This window comes from Erpetoichthys calabaricus, chromosome 18, assembly GCF_900747795.2.
Source record: "Erpetoichthys calabaricus chromosome 18, fErpCal1.3, whole genome shotgun sequence".
NCBI classification, from domain to species: domain Eukaryota; kingdom Metazoa; phylum Chordata; class Cladistia; order Polypteriformes; family Polypteridae; genus Erpetoichthys; species Erpetoichthys calabaricus.
The window spans coordinates 74,235,713-74,260,846 of NC_041411.2; the positions used below are offsets into that span (position 1 = coordinate 74,235,713).

General features: G+C 41.4%; 2 protein-coding genes across 4 annotated transcripts in view; one reads left to right on the plus strand and one right to left on the minus strand.

Moving 5' to 3' along the window:
• LOC114668347 (PRA1 family protein 3-like) overlaps positions 1-14,703 on the minus strand; it is a 29,043-nt gene extending 14,340 nt beyond the window's left edge. The window contains exons 1-2 of the mRNA XM_028824039.2: positions 14,398-14,703; positions 5,710-5,927 (exon numbers count right to left, since the gene is read on the minus strand). Of these exons, the coding sequence (XP_028679872.1) occupies positions 5,710-5,927; positions 14,398-14,576 (397 nt within the window). The 5' untranslated portion in view covers positions 14,577-14,703. The remainder of the gene's footprint in view (positions 1-5,709; positions 5,928-14,397) is intronic.
• A 9,930-nt stretch (positions 14,704-24,633) lies between these two features.
• Positions 24,634-25,134, plus strand: part of uba3 (ubiquitin-like modifier activating enzyme 3) — a 29,562-nt gene continuing 29,061 nt past the window's right edge. Inside the window, exons 1-2 of one of the 3 annotated variants that reach the window (XM_028824507.2) lie at positions 24,637-24,726; positions 24,862-24,900. In XM_028824507.2, coding sequence (XP_028680340.1) covers positions 24,686-24,726; positions 24,862-24,900 — 80 coding nt within the window. In that variant the 5' untranslated portion in view covers positions 24,637-24,685. Of the gene's footprint in view, positions 24,727-24,861; positions 24,935-25,134 lie in introns of all 3 variants that reach the window. The other 2 variants (XM_028824509.2, XM_028824508.2) reach the window with 2 other exon arrangements.

Below are 25,134 nucleotides of genomic sequence, written 5' to 3' on the forward strand. Positions count from 1 at the left end.
CCCACTGAATTAAAGCTGAAAGTCTGCACTTCAACTGCATCTGAGTTGTTTCATTTAAAATTCATTGAGGTAATGTACAGAACCAAAATTAGAAAAAAGTTGTCTCTGTCCAAATATTTACGGACCTAACTGTGTGTGTATGTATGTATGTAATATATATTATATATATTCATAGCATTCGTCTAATTGTATGGGTGGTTACCTTCCAAGTAACGCATGTGGTTGGCCTGCAAGTTGGCAAACATCCGCCACGGTGCCCTCTCAGTTGCAAGAAGCAAATCATAGAATGTTACATAGTTTACTGTCAAATAATGCAAAGAATGCACAACACGTATTTCGCCCTTAATTGTGCTCATCAGGCATACACGCTCCACTACACCCCTCACGGGGATTGAACCTCAGACGTCAGTGTCAGAGGCAAAGCCTCTTTACGTTGCAGTAAACTATGTAACATACATATATACATACACACACACACACACACACACACACACACACACACACACACACACACAGAGGGAATATATCAATTGATTTTTCAAATATCTTTAAATAGCCCTCTTTACACAACATTCACATTCCCTTCATGTATTTTTTCAGTTACAGTGCTGTGAAGCGTATTGCTTGATTGCTCGGCCACCAGTGCTGCCTCCATTATTGTTCACTTTATGCACCGATTATAAACAAGGAATGCCAACTGACCACGCTTTACATGTAGAAAGCTGCCAAACAAAACGTACACATATTTTATTCACTAATGGAGCACAGTCAGGTTAAGTCACTTCTTTAAAGCCAAGTACCAAGTTGCAGGAAGTCGGTGAAACAGCAGTCTTGCGGTTTTAATGCCCATTTCCTTAATTATCATACCACTTCCGCCTACCTTGACAACTTCAGATTTCAAAAGTAAGCCACACACGCTTGCTCAGGCCGGAAACGGCTCGACTCCTATTTGTATGAAAGATCTTTAGGCCGAGTTGGTCTCGTCTGAATATCGTGTCTGCACATATCTTTACCCTCAGTATGAAGCTGGCACATTCTCTCCATGTGCTCATTACTTCTCCCAACACACTGAGTGCCATGCACACACAGTTATAGGGAGCTGGAGTTTATGAAGAAGATGCAGATTAACGGAGCACCACACGGGGTACATGCAGGGCCGTCTGTTGGCCTGACAGTGTTGTCTGCCATCTACTGGCAGTTCTGAAAATGTTCACAAACAGCTGCTCTATTTACTCTCCTGTTTATTCTACCTACATAATGGTGATTGCAAGTCTGTTTGCCTAAACTCAGAGTTGCTGTGTGGTGGATCCTATCCTGATGACATTAGGCACAAGGCGGGATCTAAATTTGGACTGGGCACACATGCACCAGAGAGCCCATAATTCAGAATTGTTAAATAACTTAATGGGTGTGCTAGGAGAGCTGGGGTACCTAGAAAAACATGCTGTCACAGGGAGAGTACGCACTGCCCCTCAAAAACAGGCAGCAACCGAGAGCAGTTTTTGAACCCAAGACGATGGATGTGTCAGGTACTGGCGCTAACCACTGTGCCACCATAATTTTCTGGCTTGCAAAGGACTGGTGCCCTGTCCGGCGTAGGTTCCAGTTTTGTGCCAAAAGCTACTGGGATAGGTCTCTAGCTTTAAACTAGCCATAAGCTGGTTCAACAATGTGTGGGTGGCATGGTGTAATGACGAGCTGCTCACTTCCTGCCTTTGCAAGTCACTGAGCCTGCCTGCGTTCCAACTGTAACAAATACATGATTAGGAAATGTCACAACATTCTCAGGTATGCAGCCTTGGACAAATGTATCAGCTAAATATGCAATAAATATTTTTTTTTCCTCCGAAATGAACTACAGAAAAACAAAGAGAGTCTTAAAAATCATTAAATTCCAACCACTATCTGCTATTTAGTTAATACCCAGTTATCTTCCCCACCCCACCCACTTCACTGGCTGGGCATGTCCTGGCAGCACATCTCACACAGACAGCTCAGCATTTGGCAAAGGAGTGAGATTCTATTTTTAAGGCCATTGAAAGTGCTCTACTGGGAGAAGGCACCCCAAGTGCTCTGCACATTCCAGCAGATACGCGAAGAGGAGGCTACAGGAAAAGCAACTCAAACTGCGGTCTGTAGACAGGGGGTCCAAAGGGCTTTTTACTTTTATTTGGTGGTAACGCGGTGTGCTGCATTTTTATGAGACACTAGTAGGGGTACCCAGTGTTGCCTGGAGTGGAATAAAGTGCATGTGAGATCATTAAATAAATTCCCAGGGGGAAAACTCTGGAACAAAACTTAGCCAATGGTCTTCTATTGTACTAGCAGGCTTTGGGAGATTTGGTATAGACAAGTTCAACAAAGTGGATTTGCATACAAGTTAAAACGTGACATATTTTACATGTTGGCCAGTGAAATGTTCTATGTTGTGGTATGCTCACCGGGTAAGACCACTTCAGGAGAATCCCACCGAATCATTAAGCTAATTAAGAAGGCTGCTGCAGTTCTGGGGTGCACTCTCAACACACTGCAGGTAGTAAAGGGGGAGAGAACGAAGACAAAACTGATGGCCATTAACAATGCTGCACGTCCACCGTATTTCAGACAGGATTAGTTTTACATCAGGAAGGCGTTTAACATACTGTACAGTGAAACCTCGGTTTGCAAGCATAATTTGTTCCGGAAACGTACTTGTAATCCAAATCACTCGTATATCAAAGCAAATTTCCCCAATAAGAAATAATGGAAACTCGGATATCACTGGTCAACAAGCATTTTGCTACTGGGATTCTTTCACCTGTACTTAAACAAATTTCACTTGCTGACTCCAAATCTGAAAACCGTTTTCGTCCAGCACGTCCCGTTTTTTAGTTATGATGTTCCGGGTCTTGGACAACTAGGGTGACTGGACAGTAAAGGCGATGCATTTCAGCATTTATGAAATAAATTTGGTCTCGAGAAAAGTGAAACCAAAATGAAGCAAGGTGTTTTTGTTGGCCCTGAAATACGTGAACTGATGCTTGACGAGGAGTTCAAAAGGAAATTGAAGCCAACTGAACCAGCACCTTCATTCGTGCAGGTTATCCAGAATTTTCTTGATAGTCACAGAGCAGAGAATAATGCTGAGCTTGTGGAGCATATCCATCCATCCATCCATCCATCTTCCAACCCTCTATCCGAACACAGGGTCACGGGGATCTGCTGGAGCCAATCCCAACCAACACAGGGCACAAGGCAGGAACTAATCCCGGGCAGTGTGCCAACCCACGGCAGTGTGGAGAATATGCTAAAGTATATCAGCTTACGGGATACAGAATGTATTCTCATCTCGACTTTTTTCCACCAATCTAAGCGATGTCAGAGATGAGCATGGGGAAAGATTTCATCAAGATATAAAGGTGATGGAAAACTGATATCAGGGAAAATGAACTCCGATAATAATGGGTGACTACCGTTGGTTCTTGCAAAGAGAGACGGATGTGCAGTACAAGCGCAAAAGCGAGTGCCTCCCAAACATTTTGGAGCACGCTGACCTCACTTTTATATTGAGGTAAATTGACATAAATATACTTTTTAATGTGTCTCTGGTATTGTCTTCAGGTTTGTTTTCAGAAAAAACACATCAAAACAATTTTGGTAGGACAGAGTCCAAACTCCAGATATCATGTTGATATTCAAAAGTGTCAAAACGTCACTGATGTGTATTTCAGAAACCTGACGTGCTAGCTTAATGCCAATTTCATATATGAAATCAGTATGAAAAACTTAAGAGATGCTCTGAAGTTTCCAGAAGCAAACAAAAAATATTTCTTTGTAGACCAGTGTTATTCGTTTCACAACCCACAAATATTTATATAAAAATGATTAATACAAAATCTTCACTCTAACGGAATCCCTGCTACCTGTTGGCTCACTGGAATCATCTTCTTTTTTGCGACTTTAACCAGGAGCCTCTCCAACAACAAAAAATGCTTTAAGCACTGTAAGGTTTCTAAACTCTTTTCGGATTCCCCCCAATGGGACGACAAGCAGAAGAGCGTCCCGAAGCAACTGCAGGCTCCCAGTGTTGTAGCAGTTCGCCGTAAAAGAGAATCAGAAAAGATCACGGTCTTGCTATAAGCGCCTGCCGTTGATGGGTGATACAAGGAACGTTATAAATGTGCAGAGCACAGTATTACTCGGCCACTAATCTGGTCACGACCCTGCCCGATTGCTGTGTCTGTGTATAGGAGAGCAGTAGATCCCGCTACAATAAATAACACTGCTGCTCCCGTTTCACGCTGAATAAAGCTGGTGTTGCTAAAGTACTGAGACTCATCCTCGTGTTTTGGGGTGCAAGACAGAGACTGACACGTTACAACACACACACGTGGTCACCAGGCTATAGTACACAGTATACGCTCGTACGGATGTTGACTATATGAGTGAGGCACACCGACTGAGAATGAGCATGGGAGACGATTACCCACAATCCCCACGTGATTGAACTAGAGACATTTTTAAGTAACTAACAAGTCTGTGTGCCGCCTGAAACTACACATCACTATTTAATCAGGTTGTACAGTTGCCAATATTCAAATGTACTTTGCATATTGTTATTTTTATGAATATTATCGATAATACATTATTTTATGTGTAACTTAACTCATGCTTGTCTTTTTACTACACCTAATTGCCTATAGATATAGAAGGGAAGGTGGGGATAAGTTATATACTATAATACCTTATAAACAGTGGTAAGTCTGTGGGATTTGAGGCGTTCTGACAGAAGCTACATCTTAATAATACAATAGGGGAAAGTAGAGCAATATATTACTCTACCAAGACAAAGCATAGCCCCTAAAATTTGGAATGCTCTTCCTCTCAGCCTTTGCGAGGAAAAATCTATTATTCATTTCAAACTCCTGTTAAAAACACATCTTTTCTTCTTCTTCTGGCTGCTCCTGTTAGGGGTCACCACAGCGGATCATCTTCTTCCATATGTTTCTGTCCTCGTCATCTTGCTCTGTCACACCCATCACCTGCATGTCCATAAACCTTCTCCTAGGCCTTCCTCTTGTCCTCTTCCCTGGCGGCTCTATCCTTAGCACCCATCTCTCACTATACTCAGCATCTCTCCTCTGCACAAGTCCAAACCAACACAATCTCGCCTCTCTGTCATTGTCTCCCAACCATCCAACTTGAGCGGACCCTCTAATGTACTAATTTCTAAAAACACGTCTTTTCAATGAGTATTATTCATTTTTTTGTATGTGATTCCTATTGTTTTGTTAATGTGTTTATTGAATTGTAAAGTGTCCTTGAGTGTATGAAAGGTGCTACATAAATAAAACATTATTATATCAGAAGTTTTCTTCTTTTCGTAATTCTTCTGCATATTTGTGGAGGGGTTGCAGGTGTAGGTTATATTTCTTGACCTTCTACAAAACCGCTAAAATTTCCCTCCTTGGGACAAATAATGAAATATCTATCTAAAACAAACATTCCACTTTATACAGTATAGAGTGGTCCAGATCTAACTATGCAACTTTTAATGCAATGCAATAATTGCAGAATTAGATCTGGACCACCCTGTATATAAGGAAAATTAAACATTTTCACTTGGCTAAATCTTTATGCCCAGCCAGTGTGTGTGGCTTCTTCTAAATCCTACCCAATACTTTCCTCCCAAATACAGTACTCTTAAAAGAAAGAAAAACAGAAACTTACAGAGTAGGGGGAACGTTATTCCAAAAATGAAGACCATCACATCCCCAAATACTGAGATGAGAAAGTAACTGGCAACTAAAACGAGTACAACAAAGATGGTGGGGTTGTTCTTCTTGAAGTTCTTGATGATCTCTTTGTTCTCTCCGGCCCTGACAGATCCAATGAACACGACGGTCACCAACACACATCCCAGTATCATCCCCAGAGGGTTCAGAAACCTGAAAAACACATTAAAAGTGGCACGTTGGAGATAAAGTACTGGAAACAGATATGGATACAGATACAACTGTTGAAAAAGGCGCCACATTAGTGTGGATTTTGGAAAGACAGCTCAACGTTTGAGGCACCAAAGGTTTAGAAAAGATAGAAGGAAGCGTCTTCAGTGAAGGAGTCAGTGGTGGAAGATTTCCTAGATATAAGAATATGACATACTCTGGAGAATGAGCTTCCATTTAATTTATATCAAGTGGGTACTGGTGGTCAATTGTAGAAAATGTACAGCAAGGCTTGGGAGGAGATTTATGGTCCGTGTTCATATTAGGTAATGTTATTAGTCTGCGTTGCTTAAAGAAGACAAAGGTTTTAAGGTAAAGGCGTTATACTCACCAATGGCACTGGCAAGATGTTACACATGTTGATTAGCACACACAAGTAAGAATTTCACTCTACACATGACAATGTCAATGACCCGGCTGTAAATCTACACAGGAACAGAGGCCAACACCTCGCATCTCACGTGTCTCAGACAGGATGAGCTTACGGATGGCGTCCACTACATGAACAATATTAGTGTCTCTTGTTAGGAGCAAAATGTTATCCACAACAGGTATCACACATACCCTTTTACTTCTAGGACTGGATTTCAATTTAAGTATAGTAACTCACTGTCTGTGTTGGGTTTAAAACGCCTTTGCATTTTTAAAATAAGCCTACGTATGGATTATGTTTGTGTGCCTTAGCCCTTACAATGCATTTGGTGCAGTGGTTAGTGCTGCGGCAGGCAGAACGTTAGAACACTTTAGACGAGAACAGGCCATTCAGCCCAACGCAGCTCGCCAGTCCTATCTGCTAAATTCTTCTAAAATAACATCAAGTCGAGTTTTGAAAGCCCTATAGTCTTACTGTCTACCACACTACTTGGTCACTTATTCAGAGTGTCTGTCGTTCTTTGTGTAAAGAAAAACTTCCTAATGTTTGTGCAAAATTTAACCTTAACAAGTTTCCAGCTATGACCCCGTGTTCTTGATGAACTCATTTTAAAATAACAGTCTCGATCCACTGGACTAATTTCCTTCATAATTTTAAACACCACAATTATGTCTCCTCTTCATCTTTTTTTACTTAAACTGTAAAGGCTCAGCTCTTTTAATCTTTCCTCATAACTCATCCCCTGTAGCCCTGGAATCAGCCGAGTTGCTCTTCTCTGGACCTTTTCTAGTGCTGTTATGTCCGTTTTGTAGCAGGAGACCCAAAACTGCACACAGGACTCCAGATGAGGCCTCACCAGTGTGTTATAAAGCTTGAGCAGATCCTCCTGTGACTTGTACTCCACACTTCAAGGTGCTATATAACCTGAGATGCTATTAGCCTTCTTAATGGCCTCTAAACACTGTCGGGAAGTCGATAGCTATATAAATAAATTGTATTGTATAAGAAGTCGCCATCTGTGATTATATGTTATAGTAACTTTTGTGTAGTGCGAACTTGCTTACTCGAGAGTCCATCAAACCTCAAACTGAGAAGCAAGGACACCGTGGACACCTTTTGTACAAAAGGTCAAGAAATCCCACCCTCAGTCCCTAGGATGTAGGCTAGAAGTGCTATTTGGCAGCAATGATGGCCCACTTTTTTAGTTTCTTTAAAAAAAGAAAAAAAAATACTCGTTTAGAAAAACTGTTTAAATATTTATAAAAAGGACCTTAGAAGAAGAGAAAGCCATCTTCTTGAATAAGCTGCAGTTGGGAACTCCTTACGCTGCACGCAAGGGATGACTAACAATCCTGGAAACAATTATGGGCAGTAAACTTAAAAAAAAGCTCCACAGTGTCTCACGTCTCCGACAGAAATGTGTGTTTAATTTCGCAATATGCTGTTAGGGCATTCAAGGAACATAGCAATGGTGGGTGGGACGCAGGCACTGCCGTCCAGTTCATTTCGAATGTCGCCTGGAAAGCCTACCGCTTTCATTGTGATTGTTTGGTGGAGACTTGAATTGATCCCGTGAAGTGAACAAGTATTTGACTTTCTTTATCAGAAACATGCCAATGTGTAACATTTTTCTGAAAGAAAATTTTAAAAAGATGAATAATCCAAAAAGACAGCATCTTCCATCCACCTTCCAAACCGTTTATCCAGTTCTGTCCATCGCAGCACACTGACAGGGCAGCAGGGCTCATTCATGCACTGACTCGCACAGGCCCGGGACTTCAGGGGGGGTCACAGTCACCCCCCACACATCATGTCAAGCCCAGGCCCGAGTAAGAGTTTGGAAGTTTATCACGCCATGCCCCTCCAAGTATTTTGGAAGTGTTCCCCCCCCCCACCCAGTTAGCAATATGGTCTTGCGCTCGTACTGCTGGGACTGGATTTCAATTCAATTCAATTCACTCACTATCTGCATTAGGCCTCCACATTTTCTTCACATGTTGCAAAGTTGAGTTAAAGCCATTTCACCCGAGACGACTTTTTTCCAGTGATTTTTCACTCATAGCCTTCGTTTACATAATCTTCGTGAGTCGGATACAGTCGGCCTTCCCGTGTAGGCAGTCGTGTAATGTGACATGCCCAGTGATCGTGGAAGAATAATTTTAGGGTAACATAGCATTCATCTTAAAGAAATAGCATAAAGGCTCAATAAATGTCAGAAACCTGTTCAGGCGCACCAGGAAACCAGATAAAGGTCAAGTGAACAACAACATGTACACCGACATATAGGAACTGGTTTAGGAAAAATACTGAGATGGTCAAGTAAATAAAGAATGTACCAGAAGAAAGGTTGATGTAATATACAAAATGAACTGAAGGATGGCTACGCTGATGTCCTATAAACGAGAATGGACAGTTGTTATATGCACAGAAATTACAAGGGTGGTGGTGCAACTCAAAGATATAAGAACCACCAGAATATAACAGACTTTTATTTTATATACTAGGGGGCTTCACTCCCTGCTCGCTTGGCTCGCCAACCCCTCCCCCCCCTGCCAATGACCGCTTCTCCCAAACCCCTCTTAAATGGTGATACAATGGGAAACCAACTCCTCTTTGCAGCTGCTGGCGTGCTGCTTCTGCCCTTATGTGTGATCTGCAATTCTCTCGCCTACCCCTAACCCCCACCGCCTGCAGTAGGCGCCGTTGTGAAGAGGGGGGCTGAGCACACCCCAAGGAGACGCGGCCACTCCTCCGATACCCCTCTTAAACGGTGAAACAAGTAACGGGTGTTTTTTTTACCTCCTCTTTGCTCGATCAGCTGTTGGCTTGCTGCTGCTGCGCGTCTCGTGATCTGCACTTCGTGAGGAGCTTCGAACGTTTAAAAGCCTGTACAGCACCTGAATATTCTAGCTCATTTCACTGTTCCGCTAATATTGTTCATTTGTTTGTGCTAATGCCTCGCAGTTAGGAGACCTGGGTTCGCTTCCCGGGTCCTCCCTGCGTGGAGTTTGCATGTTCTCCCCGTGTCTGCGTGGGTTTACTCCCACAGTCCAAAGACATGCAGGTTAGGTGCATTGGTGATTCTGAATTGTCCCTAGTGTGTGCTTGGTATGTGTGCGTGCGTGCCCTGTGGTGGGCTGGCGCCCTGCCCAGGGTTTGTTTCCTGCCTTGCACCCTGTGTTGGCTGGGATTGGCTCCAGCAGACACCAGTGACCCTGTAGTTAGGATATAGCGGGTTGGATAATGGATGGATGTTTGCGCTAACGCAATCTTTACTCTCATTTTTTGAGACTTTCGAATTTTCCTACTTCCATTATCTCTAACCTGCTCTGCATGTGTATCACGGGACTTGCGTCTGAGGGTTTTAAGTTATGACGTGACTTGTCCGTCTCACGGGAAGTGAAAGTGTCTCTCTTCAAAAGATCATGTCTCGTCTCCGGAAAAAAGTCTCGTATCGTCCCAAGTTTTTTTTTTTTTATAATAGAAATCATTTGGTGTAAACCAATGAACCAACCAGAATAAATGTATGCATTGACGGACACTGTATGTAAATAATTTATAAAATGAACCCCTATTCTATGTTTCTCTGATGATTCGGACCAGGCTGTAACGGATTGCTTTTTGAAGAATGCTCCATCTAAGGCATTTTGCCGAGGAGTAATTAAAATATACAATGAACGCCTTTTCTCCTGCCTGATTACTGAATTGTCCTGTTAGAGGATGTTTCTTTCTTTAATAAGATGATAAATTTCGACCATATGACTCAACCCAACTAATCCATGACTAGCGCCAAGAAAAATCAAACCATGTTCAATTTTATCTTTGGTCATATAGGCGGGCAGTGTGTGCATGAGAGCCAACAACCAACGAATGCTCACCTGGACCTGGACGTGTGATGCCTACAATGCAGCGACGAGGAATACGCAACATGGGGCTTTGGACCACAGGCTCGTCTGTCTGATGTCTCATGTTTTATGTACCACAATAGAATGGGAGAAAAGGGCAGAGATTGGAAATATACTTGACATGCCCGTTAACAATTTGTACAACACGGGCTTCGTCAGGCAGCACACTACTGGCTGACAGAAGAAGGGGTGAGCAGGACTGCATTGGAAGGTACAATGCATATAATGCAGCATTGAGGAATAAGGAATGCGGGGCTTTGGAACTCACTAACAGAAGACAAGCTCGTCTGTCTGATGTCTCATGTTTTATGTACCACAACAGAATGGGAGAAGGCGGCAGAGATTGCAAATACAGTATTGCCCCCGGAATCTGAATGCCCCAGAACTCGAACAACTTGGAATCCGAACAAAAAATTTGAGCAAATTTTGCCCCGGAATCCGAACTCTGCTTTGGAATCCAAACGCCCAGCATGTTGTTCATGTGTGTTTGTGCATACGTTTCCCCAGCGCTCAGGCCACCCATATGCTTTGTCATTCAGTTCGTTGTCGGAAGCTGTAGTGAGAGCATCTCGTGTGATTTTCACTGCTAATTTTATGCTTTTGTGCTTGTTTTGTGTTATTTCTTTATATAATAACAACTTAATGTATTCGCCATGGGTCCTAAAAAGTGTAGTAAGCAAAATAAGAGTAAGAAGAAAGCTGTTAGAGCTGCAATTGAAGTTAAGAAAGATCTTATCACTAAGCAGGAAAGCAGTACACGTGTGGCTGATCTCACTACTAAGCTCTGGATGCCTAAATCGACTGTTTGTACGATTTTGAAAAATTAAGAAGCTATCAAGCAGCTGATGTGACCAACAGAAACGCAATTACCTGATGTTATCATGGAAGGTGACTCGCCTTCCAAGCAATAATCTCTCTCCTCCTCCAGCTTCCACATGCGCCATTATCATTCCTTTTTAAGGTAAATATAGGTTTTTATATTTTCAATTTTATTAGTTTACATTTTTGTTCAAATATTATTATTTGTTAATATATTACCTTAAAATCCAGTGTATTTACTGTTCAATCATTTTGAAAATTCGAGTTTGTGGGACCCAGGAACGGATTAATCCATTGTCTTGGAACTCGAACGGGGTTCTGGAACGGATTAAATTCGGATTCCAAGGTATCACTGTATACTTGACATGCCTGTTAACCCTTCAAACAGCACGGGCTTTGTCAAGAAGCACGGTATTGGCTGTCAGAAAAAGGGGGCAGCAGGACTGTGTTGGAAGGTACAATGCATATAATGCAGTGATGAGGAATAAGGAACGTGGAGCTTTGGATCTCACAAAGTGAAGACAAGCTCGCCTGCCCGATTTCTCGTTTTTCCTCATTCTGTCATGGTATGTAAAACGTGAGACAAGGGCAGAGACCGTGGCTATAGTTGCCATACCTGTTAATCCTTCGTACAGCACAAGCTTTGTCATCAGCAGACTAGTGGCTGTCAGAAAAAGGGGCGAGGAGGACTGTGTTGAACGGTCTGCACTCAGTCGGTAAATATGACACGGGCAGCGATTCTCAGTCATTTAACATGGTCAGGCAATGAGATCGACAGCTACAATCGGCAAGTCTGACATACCCTATGACTTGAAGTCACGTAAGGTAACATCAGCTTTAGCTGGCGAGTCCGTAAGAAAACAGAGTGTGTGTACAGGAGTGTGCCACCTGGTGCAGATAAGTCCCATCAAGGGAAGGTTCTTACCTTTTATACAAAGTTGCCAATGTCAACCCTGTATTTGAAAGAACAAAAAGTGGGCTCAGAAAGAAAAATGAATGAACAGGCTCATGGGTAACTAGGTGAGAATGTAGCCATTTTAATAAAAGAAAAAAAGATAAAAGCCCAGCAACAGATGTGAATAAGTAAGCCGGCACGAGGAGCTGCACGGCCTTTAATCTACCACAGCACACACCCTGCAGGAAACATGCCAACCATTGCACTGTGCCTCCGTTATTTGCGAGGCACTTTGCATGAATGAGTCATGCAAGTTGATTTAAATAAGGGAGGTGTACCTGTGCATTTTAGCTTTCTCCTTAGTTTAAAATAAGGTTGCTGCAGGGTAGGGCGCGGGCAAAAGCTGAAGAGTTGTTACTGTAACACACAATAAAATAAATAAAAGGATAGCAGCCACTCTTTTTCTTTTATTTTTTAATACTCTAGAAGTGCTGGTTGTGTGAATAAGGTCTGTGCTTCAGCTTAGGCACACTCACAAGGTCAATAAAATTAGTGCAGCAATAATACACGATTCACAAATTTGCTGTTTTTGCACAATACACTCCTACCTGTATGTTATTTACATGGCCTATACATTCGGGATCTGGGATTTGAATTTATTTTCCTGATCTCTTTTGTCATTTGCATGGTTTTGACTTCAGAATTATGTTTTGTTACATGTAATATATTTTGTGAACATTTCATTTCAAGTTAAGATATGCCAGACAGCATTGTGGCGTAGCAGTTAGTTCAGTGACTATTCAGAGCTCCAGATGACTAACTTTGAATTTCTGGCAGACCCTATCAGGACTTGGGCACACTCAGGATGAAAGCTACACACAGACATATGGAAGATGCTCTGCGGGTTCTCCTACATCAAAGCTACACTTTTCTCACTAAGCCTGGTGGTTCAAATGTCACAGCACTACTTCTAGATTTTTCTACAGTGTTCAACGGCCATTCATCCTCACTAAACGATTGGAACATTGAACAGTATGGATGTTTATTATGTTATGGATTGAGGACTTCCTAATTATTCACTCACAAAAGTACAGGATAGTGGCTGGGCTGGGTTTGCTCTTACTGACACACTCACAAACCCAACTGTTTTGACTATCAGAAAGTTCACCCCAACACATCCATAAATAAGTATCTATCTATCTATCTATCTATCTATCTAAATACTGGATTCAGTTGACTTAAATAAAATATTCATACTAGACAATAAACTTGATTCAGGCACTGGCACATCCTCGAATCTGACTCTGCTGATTTCCAGAATGCACATACATCCACGTATTTTCCTAAGCCGCGTATCCCAATAAGAGTTGCGGGGCTGATGCTGCCTATCACAGCAGGCAGTGGGCGCAAGGCAGGAACAAAACCTAGACCAGGGGTAGGCAACGTCGGTCCTGGTGAGCCGCAGTATGTGCAGGTTTTTGTTCCAACCCAGTTCCTTAACGAGAACTCAATTATTGCTGATGAAGCACATATTGCTTAAGTGACATTTTGATGCTTCATTTTAGTGGTCTCGCTTGTTAAGGTTCTCCAACCTTAATTGCTTATTTCAATCTTAAACTGCTGCATTCAGTGTTTTAATTGCTCCTTATTAGCAATAAGATGTAAAAGACAAAGCAGCCAGCAGTTCTCCAGCTAGCTTTTTTCCAATTACATCTGTGTGTGTTCATCATGCACTGTTTGATTTAATAAAACACTTAATAGAAAAATGTGACAGACTTAAAATGATCTGTTTTAGGCTTCATATCATTTGGATGATATCTTTGGAAAGGAAAAAAATCTACGATATAAGAGCCTTACATTGCACAGACTAACAAGCCATAAAATTAAATAAGGTCTGAGATTGGCAATGATTGGTTTCTAATTAAGCAATTGGGTTGGAATGAAAACCTGTAGCCACTGCGGCTCACCAGGACCGACGTTGCCTACCCCTGACCTAGACGGAGCGCCAGCGACCTACGTATTATTATTACTTTAATAAACCCGACTTGAACTGCAGGGCTGCACCGGAATCGTACCTAATAAACCAGGCAGTGAGAGGCACGGATGATGCCACATTTTGTCTTTCAGCTGCCATCTTTGTGAAGCCGCCGCCGCGTATGCAGCGCGAGAACTGATAGGAGTCTAATTTGAGTTCTGTCCCGTTGCCACGAAAGTGCAGCTGAGCGATCACTTGCTGCATCAGTGCCCGCAACCTGAGAAATGCTGACAATCTCCAGTTTCGTCAGCTGCCACAAACCGCAGGGAAGAACGACAACGCGAGAAAGAAGAAACAGAAGAAGAAGGAATTGTGAATTACAACACGGCTCTCTGGACAGGAAAGGAGATGAAAAGGTGGGAGTTGGATGCAGCAGCCTTACTCACCCGACAGCCAGGAAGACGACGAGACTCGCCACGAGGTAGTTGGTCTGATAGTACAGCAGGTTGCTTACAACGCGGTTGTTCCACTTGGCCAAGTCGCCAAAGTCAGGTTTCGCAAACCTGTCAGTACCTGGGAAGAAGTCATCCCATTGCCTGAGCGGCGCAAACTCCAAGTCCGCCATGTTTCTGTTGAAAACACCCAAGCCAGCTCAGCACCCAGCCCAGCAGCTCATACACTTCCTGCGGTTAAGCAAAACAGTAGAGCCGCTCACCCGCCCGCCTGTCTGTCTGTCTGCCAACCAACCAAGCAGACTGACGTCCCAATCCGCGGCTGCGTTCTACCGATGCGCCCCTCCCACGCAGGGCGGAGGTGCGAGCGTCACGTCAGCACCGGACGGGTATGCGTCGTAACGGCTCAACGCAAGGGAAGCACCGGGCGCGCTCGGGCCGAGGCGAGTTGGTGCGGGACGACCGCTGTGCGCACCCTCGAGTGTACAGGCTGGCTGGGCATTCTTGAAGAACTCCTTTCGAGAATCGGGGGTTTACTGGTTCTTGAAGAACTCACGAGCTTCAGTTGTGGACTTTTACATACAGAAAAAAATGACGGAAAGTTAGGTTTATTTATTTTCTCTAATATATACATCATTCAGCTTTTCTAGTCTGGCTAATGTACAGTGAGTTCAGAAAAAATTCACACCTTTACTTGTCTTTACTATTTAATTTTTATTGGATAAATTTGCTAGTTTTGCTCATCAATCTACACTTATTGACCTATAATGACAAAGTGACAACATGTTTTCAGAAAGGTTTGAAACTTAATTAAAAATCAAAAGAACTCGTGAGTTCAGAAAAAATTCACACCTTTACTTGTCTTTACTATTTAATTTTTATTGGATAAATTTGCTAGTTTTGCTCATCAATCTACACTTATTGACCTATAATGACAAAGTGACAACATGTTTTCAGAAAGGTTTGAAACTTAATTAAAAATCAAAAGAAATCTCTCTTTGATATAATTATTCAGACCCTTAATTCAATGCTACTTTGAAGAAGCCCCTTTGGAAGCAATTCCATCTTTGGGCCTTCTCGGTAAGTCTCTACAAGCTTTGCACACCTGCAGTTTGGGCAGTTTCTCCCATTCTTCCTGGAAGAACCTCTCAAGCTCCATTTTACTGGATGGGGAGCGTCTGTAAAGTGCCATCTTCAACTCTCTCCACAGATGTTCTATGGGGTTTAAGGCCGCTATATTTTTTTAGAAAATTGATTCTGTAATCTGAAACCAAGGGGCACTGTCATTAGAAATATCTTATTAACTTTAAACATTGGATTTACACAGCTCAGCATCCTACCTTGCATAGACTCTTGATAACATCAGTAAGTCAATATCTGACTTTAGGCCATGGACCCATGAGCAACACGGTGTTGGAACAGGGTCCACTACTCCGACTGAACTCAGAGCGGCATCCCACACATGTCTCTCCAGGTGTTTCCATGTGTAACCACCTAAATCTACCAGCAAGACTGCTGAGGTAGCAGGCAGCACTCTTTCCAGCTCTGACCCCACTAAATTAGGACAGAAACTATAAACATTTGTTACAAGTAAAGGTGTGTGTATGTATATATATATATATATATATATATATATATATATATATATATATATATATATATACTTGCATATATATATATAGGGAGAGAGACAGAGAGTCTACACCCCCATTGAGGTCAGTGTCCCTCAGGTGGCTCAACACTAACAGAGACAACAGTCCTGAGAAAGAAGTCTGACTACCAAAACAAATGACATGAACAGCAAGTTTATAGCCACCCTGGACTTTTCAACTCCCCCATAGAAGTTCTGGTGAAATGAAGTGATGATCTCTAGTGCAAGAACCGCTTTTCACTGCCAAGGTGTCATCTTTCTGAATCTGTCCTGAACACGCCAGTCACCTGATGGATGAGCAGTGCCCCCCCTGATCATAACCCTTTGCCTTGCAGGAGGTAAAATTATATGGTTGAGCTTGTCACTTGTAGGAAGGGTGGGGGGTTAAAGTGAATGAGAAAGCAGCAGAGGGGACAGGGAAGCAGGGCTCGGGGGGAATAAAACACTTGAAAATTTAAGATAAAAACTTAATATGGTGAAGTGCACATGAAGCACTGCAAAAATGTCTCTGGTTTTATAAAAGAAAACCTTGCAAATAATCCTATTCATCCAAAAGAAAGAGAACGAACGAACGACTGGGACATCCCGCACTATGGAAGTACAGTGCAGGAAGTGTGCTGTATGAGTCATAGAAAATGGGGCAAGCATCTCTGGGATGCAGACCTTTACAGAGGACATAAAGCAAAAGCAGGATTAGACACAGGAGCAGCTTGTTCAGCTTTAAATGCATGTAAAGATAAGTATGTATTTGTGAAAATGACATTTTCTCTGTTCTTACCTGGATTATAATCAATATTAAAAGTGAATATGGCCTTCTCTCTCTCCATATATGGGTCAGGTTTATAGTGAAGTGATATGGCCTTCTCTCTCTCCATATATGGGTCAGGTTAATTTTATATGTATATATATATATATATAAACAGTATACAGTGTATATTTATAAACACCATTTGTTTATCTCAAAATGTTGCAATGCATGTCCCCACACCTGTGGTTCTGCACAGTGTTAACACTCCTGACACAGATTGGCTAATTCATCTATTTATAAAGTTGGATATGCTGCCCTCTACTGCTTACTTTATTGAACTACAACATGTCAACTTTCACCTTTACCTCTAGGGGCTGGTTGGGTTGAATTGGTGAATTGAGGTACTGTTGCAGCTTCAGAACTCCAGGGTTCAGATTTGGGCCTGGCCACTGTCTGTGTGTAGATTTGATGTTCTCTCTTCATCTGTTAGGATTTTCTTGTGGCACTCCATTTTCCTTCCACATGGGAAGGAAGTGTGTATTAACTCAACTAATAATTTATAACTGGAGTGTCAAACTCCTGTCCTGGAAGGCCACAGTGGCTGCAGGTTTTCATTCTAACCATCTTCTTAATTAGTGACCATTTTTTGCTGCTAATGAACTTCTTTTGCCTTAGTTTAAATTAACTTGACTCAGACCCCTTAGTTGTTTCTTTTTCCTTAATTAGCAGGCAAACAATAATGAGACACACAAAACAAGAGACCAGCTCACCTGAGCCCATCCATATTACTAACCGAAGGTTGTAAACCGGATATGGACGCTGGGCGCATCGAGGCGCATGCGCACTGCAATGAGCCCGCCACAGAGAAAACCAAAAAGGTTGTAAACCGGATATGGACGCTGGGCGCAGGGCGCATCGAGGCACACGCACACTGCCGCACTGCAACGAGCCTGCCACAGAGAAAACAAAAACGAGAGGATTCAGCGCAAATGTGAATCACATTACGGTATTACAGTACGGAATCCCCAGACGTCCAAACTACACGGCGTAAACCGGATATGGATGCAGGACGCAGGGCTGAACTTGCTGTGCTCCACTCTGCCAGCAGTCGGTGTCAGCAAAGGCAACGGAATCACGTCTCCACAAAACGAGACCGCTTTACTACAGATATGCGTATGTAATTAAATGACAGTTCCCCAGACGCACCCACCCTCCATGATATGTCATCCATCCAGATATCGGACGGAACAGAAACTGATTGCCATTCTTGGATTTCCGATTCGCTGGCGAATCGCGGGCTTACTAGTCACACAATATCTGAAAATAAAGAAAGGTGAGGGTCTCAGTAAAGTTGATCTTTCAGGGCACCAAAACATTTAGACTGTGTTCTTAGAAAAAACAGAAAAAGCAACAGTTTTGGAAATGTCTGCTGTGGCAGAATGAGAGCAGCAACAAGCTGTGGAATTAAATAACGGGTTTAATTAACAGCAAGAACTGGCTTCTCATTAAGAAACTGGTTGGAGTGAAATTGGCTGGAGTTTGAAGCCCCAATTTTGCTGGTCATCTGGCGACTCGTTTCACATCTCATTTCTGATTGGCTGCCATTTAGTGTCGAAAAGGATCAATTCAAAGGACTGACTCTTTAAAAACAAGGCTATTAAAATGAAGGGAAAGGAGTTAATTAGCAGTGAAAACTGACCACTGATTAGGAAAAGGGTTAGAATGAAAACCTGCAGCCACTGCGACCCTCCAGGACCAAAGTTTGACACCCGTGACTTATAACATTCTCAAACTCAATCAATTTCAGGGTTGTGGTTAGATTAATTGTTGAAATTAAGCTGGTGCTGAGTGTTCTTTTGTCTGTGAGTATACCTACAGAGTTAGACAGTGACAATTTACAATTGTCAATTAAGCGAATCCAAGCAAATATAGGAGAATATACAAACTCTACATCCGGGTCTAGGGTTTGAACCCAGGGCTCTGCGTCTGTGTTATGCGACTCCAATTTTTCCCAATGTAAGTTGGGAAACGGCAGCTCTATTAAATGCACCACAAAACTAGAAAACTAGTGCAAAGCCTGAAGCTAAATGTGTATCACAAACTAGCAATCATAAACATTAACCAGAATTACACTTAACATAAATGTGCTAAAAAATTAATCTCCCTAAAAATCCTAAACTCAGGTTCCCACGCACAATATCCAAAGACTTGGACAATGAAAGCAGGGTACCACCATCTTATACACATGACCGGCAACGGGCGTAGCAATGGTAAATAATGTGGCAGCCATGAGCTATCATGCAAAAAGATACAAACTGACAATGCTCTCCATCTAAGTACAAGTACAAAATGGTGTTTTGCAGTGATGACAAAAAAATAAGGAACAATTATACTGAGTAAGTGAAAATGTACTGAAGAATAAAAGTAAATTTAAAAATTTAACTCTGCACTTTCCAAAACTTTAAATTATGACATAATGAGTTTGGGTGTGTGTGTGAGTGTGTGGCGTACTGCCTTCCTGTTCAGCATCCCCTCCTGATTATGAAGTAAAAATGTTTGAGGGAAATGAACAGTCAAGCTCTTCCTTTCATTTTTAAATCCACTTATTCTGAGTAGGGTAACAGGGAAGCGGGAGCGTATCCCAGCAAGCACTGGGCAGAAGGTAGGAGCGACGCCAGTCCATCACAGGGTTAACACACAAGAGCCAAGTTAACATCGGCAATCCACTAACCTGCATGTCTTTGAACTGTGAGAGGAAACCCACATGGACACGGAGAGAAGCTGCAAACTCCACACAGGTAGTCCCCAAGGTGTGAAACGTGGTCACCATGCTGCGAGGCAGCAGCGCTACCACTGTGCCACCATACCACCTGGTGAAATTTAAAGAATACAAATCAAGAGTGAACTTGACAAGATCAGAAAGTTCTATCATTTCAAAGATGTCGCCTTAACTAAATGATAAAAGAATACAAGCAAAAATCTTGTTAGTATTTACAAAATATGTCAGCCTTATGGGTATAATTACAGTCACAAAATTTAAATTAGATTTCTTTTATTTATCTAAAGCAGGGGACTGCAACCCAATTGGTTCATTAAAACAAATTCTTGCCAATAACTGATCTTATTTACTTTTACGGCCTGCTAGTATTCATTCTGCCATGTCAGGTCATTCTTTTTTCTATTTTCGTTTCCAGGGATGTCATCCAAATCATTTGCAGCCTGACGTGGACGAGTAATTCTCAGTTGTTCCCTTTTTCTCCTCAGTTTCCTCCCAAATATTTTATTAAACCAGCTAGGACACAATGAAAACACACAGGTGGGAATGGAAACAAGTTAGATGGAGAACTGCTGCTTCCTTTGTTATTTACATCTTACTGTTAATAAGGAACAATGAAAAACAGCAAATGCAGCTGTTTAACAGTAAAATAAGCAATTCAGGGTGAGGAATGTTAACAAGCAAGACCACTAAAACACTCTGAGTGGAATCCACTGTGTTAGCCAATAAAAGGTGTCATTTTGCTTCACATCTCATTGCATTGATAAATAGCTACCATGGTACATCACTCTACTACTACAACAACAACAACATCATATGTGGTTCACAAAATTGTGACTCTCATACTCAGGTACTTTACAAAAATAGAACTACTCAGTGTAATACATTCCAGAACACATCTTTTTATTATTGAGTGTCAGAGGTTATCTAACTTCAGCTTTCTAAAAGACTACAACCTCCTGTGTAAACAGGCCTGTACTTAAAATCTGAAACACACAAATCCTGCCTTGCTCTCCTCCAGAACTGCAGTCCTCATGCTGTGCTTTCGCCTGTTTGTACACCCCACCTAATTCCTGTCACTCATTCAACTGAACACTTATGCTCCTGCAATTTATAACTTTAGCTAGGCTTTCATTGTCTGTGTAACATAAATTGCTTTAACTGCAAAATCTTTATATCCTTTTCATAAGCAAGCTGAGACTTACATATTTAAACATCCTTCCTTTCAAGTGACATTTAAACACTAAGATTTGTTATAATATACTAGTTACGCAAAGCTGGTTTGGAAAACATAAAGCATATATTTTCCCCCAGTTATTTTGGAAATTGTTTATTAGATAGGTTTAGTTATATTCAGAATGTATCTGTGTAGAGGAAAATACAGTGGTGTGAAAAACTATTTGCCCCCTTCCTGATTTCTTATTCTTTTGCATGTTTGTCACACAAAATGTTTCTGATCATCAAACACATTTAACCATTAGTCAAATATAACACAAGTAAACACAAAATGCAGTTTGTAAATGGTGGTTTTTATTATTTAGGGAGAAAAAAAAATCCAAACCTACATGGCCCTGTGTGAAAAAGTAATTGCCCCCTGAACCTAATAACTGGTTGGGCCACCCTTAGCAGCAATAACTGCAATCAAGCGTTTGCGATAACTTGCAATGAGTCTTTTACAGCGCTCTGGAGGAATTTTGGCCCACTCATCTTTGCAAAATTGTTGTAATTCAGCTTTATTTGAGGGTTTTCTAGCATGAACCGCCTTTTTAAGGTCATGCCATAGCATCTCAATTGGATTCAGGTCAGGACTTTGACTAGGCCACTCCAAAGTCTTCATTTTGTTTTTCTTCAGCCATTCAGAGGTGGATTTGCTGGTGTGTTTTGGGTCATTGTCCTGTTGCAGCACCCAAGATCGCTTCAGCTTGAGTTGATGAACAGATGGCCGGACATTCTCCTTCAGGATTTTTTGGTAGACAGTAGAATTCATGGTTCCATCTATCACAGCAAGCCTTCCAGGTCCTGAAGCAGCAAAACAACCCCAGCCCATCACACTACCACCACCATATTTTACTGTTGGTATGATGTTCTTTTTCTGAAATGCTGTGTTCCTTTTACGCCAGATGTAACGGGACATTTGCCTTCCAAAAAGTTCAACTTTTGACTCATCAGTCCACAAGGTATTTTCCCAAAAGTCTTGGCAATCATTGAGATGTTTCTTAGCAAAATTGAGACGAGCCCTGATGTTCTTTTTGCTTAACAGTGGTTTGCGTCTTGGAAATCTGCCATGCAGGCCGTTTTTGCCCAGTCTCTTTCTTATGGTGGAGTCGTGAACACTGACCTTAATTGAGGCAAGTGAGGCCTGCAGTTCTTTAGACGTTGTCCTGGGGTCTTTTGTGACCTCTCGGATGAGTCGTCTCTGCGCTCTTGGGGTAATTTTGGTCGGCCGGCCACTCCTGGGAAGGTTCACCACTGTTCCATGTTTTTGCCATTTGTGGATAATGGCTCTCACTGTGGTTCGCTGGAGTCCCAAAGCTTTAGAAATGGCTTTATAACCTTTACCAGACTGATAGATCTCAATTACTTCTGTTCTCATTTATTCCTGAATTTCTTTGGATCTTGGCATGATGTCTAGCTTTTGAGGTGCTTTTGGTCTACTTCTCTGTGTCAGGCAGCTCCTATTTAAGTGATTTCTTGATTGAAACAGGTGTGGCAGTAATCAGGCCTGGGGATGGCTACGGAAATTGAACTCAGGTGTGATACACCACAGTTAGGTTATTTTTTAACAGGGGGGCAATTACTTTTTCACACAGGGCCATGTAGGTTTGGATTTTTTTTCTCTCTAAATAATAAACACCATCATTTAAAAACTGCATTTTGTGTTTACTTGTGTTATATTTGACTAATGGTTAAATGTGTTTGATGATCAGAAACATTTTGTGTGACAAACATGCAAAAGAATAAGAAATCAGGAAGGGGGCAAATAGTTTTTCACACCACTGTATATGTCCTTGATATACAACTCAAAAAATAATTAAAATAATAAACTCAAAGACAATAATAACAAGAATGGGTATTTTGAGTTACTGTGTTAAAATGAAATTGCTGAATAGATAGATAGATAGATAGATAGATAGATAGATAGATAGATAGATAGATAGATAGAAATCTCCGGTGGGCTGGTGCCCTGCCCAGGATTTGTTCCTGTCTTGCGCCGTGTTGGCTGGGATTGGCTCCAGCAGACCCCCGTGACCCTGTGTTAGAATATAGCAGGTTAGATAATGGATGGATGGATAGATAGAAATTAATTTTAGTATAGTAGGCAGGATTAGATAGATAGATAGATAGATAGATAGATAGATAGATAGATAGATAGATAGATAGAAATTAATTTTAGTATTGTGGGCAGGATTAGATAGATAGATAGATAGATAGATAGATAGATAGATAGATAGATAGATAGATAGATAGATAGATAGATAGAACTTTATGTGTCACCAGGAGTAAATTTGGATTTTTACAGAAGCTCTTTAAATAAATAAATACATGTAATGTATATAGGTAAAATTTGCATTTATAGGTAAGTGTCCAAAATGTAAGATTTAAGTGCCTGTTTATGAAAATTTGATAACTTAAAATGTATTTTGTTTACATCAAAATTACTTTTTATTAAAAATTCTAGCCCACCTATTTGCTCAAAAAAAAAATTATTGACGATTTTCCACATACTGTCTCTATTTTGTAAGAAGTGTTTTGTTTTAGTCCAGTTAATTCTAAAAACATTTGAACTTTTAAAGTCTAAAACATTCATTCGCCTTGGTTCTGTTTGTTATTAGTAACCATTACTTTTCTCAGCTAGTGATATTTTATTTTTCCAGATGCAATCATAAAAATGTTTATCAAGGTATTTTATTCCAAATTGGGGTACCTCTAATGACTGTGCGGTGTAAATCACCTGAGATATGCCCTCTGTTTTTAAACGGAGCACGCGACTTGTTAATGACAGGTCTCTCATCAACCATGCATTTTTTAGTTGTTTTTTTTTTCTAAAATAGGAGTAAAATTTAATGAAGTTCTTTCTGACTGATCTTTACATTTATCAATTACTAAATACTTTTTGTTTCAGAAATTTGCCTGCAGGAAGAGTCATTGAAAAGGCTGGATAAGTTTAAATATCTGGCACCAATAATAGTCCAAGATGGAGAATTAGAAGCAGAGATGACCCATAGAATGCAGGGTGGATGGAACATTTGGAAGAAGGTATCAGGAGTATTGTGTCATCAAAGAATTAAGACGGTGGTTAAAGGTCAGGTTTTTAAGACCATTAATGATGTTTGGAGCTGAGACGGGCAGTGAAGGGAGCACCGCAGAAGAAGTTTGATGTGGCAGTAATGAAAATGTTGAGGCGGATGTTACAAAGAAGGCCAAACTAAGAAATGAGACAATCAGAGGTACAGCAAAAGTGGGAGAGGCATCTGAGAAAGTGTGGACATGTAATGAGGAGAGACAAGGAATATGTGGGCAAAAGAGGAATGGGAATGGAAATACAGGGGAAGAGAAAGAGAGGGATACTGAAGTGGAGGTGGATGGATAAAGTAAAAGAAGATCTGAAGGAAAAGGGTCTGACTGGAGGTAAGGTGCTGGACCGAGTTGTATGGAGAAGGTTGATCAAGAACATTGACCCTACATAAAAATGGGAAAAGATGAACAGGAAGAAAAAAAAAGAAGTTGAAGAAGAAGAAACATGTCACATATACAGTACATTTAATAATGCAATCTTATAACGGTACAATTTGATATGTTTCAGTATTAACGGTTAGTCTTGTCACAGATATCTAATACCAGTTTTACCGCCTTCTTTTTTCTTCAAAAAAGGTTGTGTCGTCAGCTAAATGACCAATTTTAACCTTCAAAATGATTCGGTCATAATATTAAGGGGGCATCGTTTGCACTGCCAACAAAAACATGAGTAGAGATGATGGAAAGCCTCGTCGAATCCCATTTCTAATCTCAAATCCTACCGTATGCTGAATATAAAAAGCCGCATTGGTGAGGCCATCGGCCAAATCTGGCGCTGTAGTGACGTCGTCGCCGCGCGGCACTGTGGGAAATGAGATGGGCTCCGGAAAATATGGCGGAAGCGCTCGAGCCGTAAGTATCTGTAAATGGGAAACTGAAAAATTAAAGTCAAATGCAAAGAAAAGCGTATCGTCCTCAGTAATGACATATGCTGCTTGCTGCAATAAGGCAGCGTGATTGAACCTTCTTTTATTCTCTCTCTTTTAGGGAGAAGAAAAGAAGGAGAATAGAGGAGCTGACTGACAAGTTAGTGATGAAATGCTAAAAGAACTTGCGGCAGGTTTGAGGTTCAAATGAACTGTCGCGCCGTAAACCCGAAAAAGAAAGGCAGAAGAGGGAGAGAATCGTTGGAAATCATGGGCGCTTTCTAGAGTGGCTCATTTGTAGAATGGGATACGCGAGTTTTTAGCATGAACTCATTTCCTATTCTAATTCCGTAATTGGTTTTTCATAACCGAAACGTACGAATTAACGTTTAAA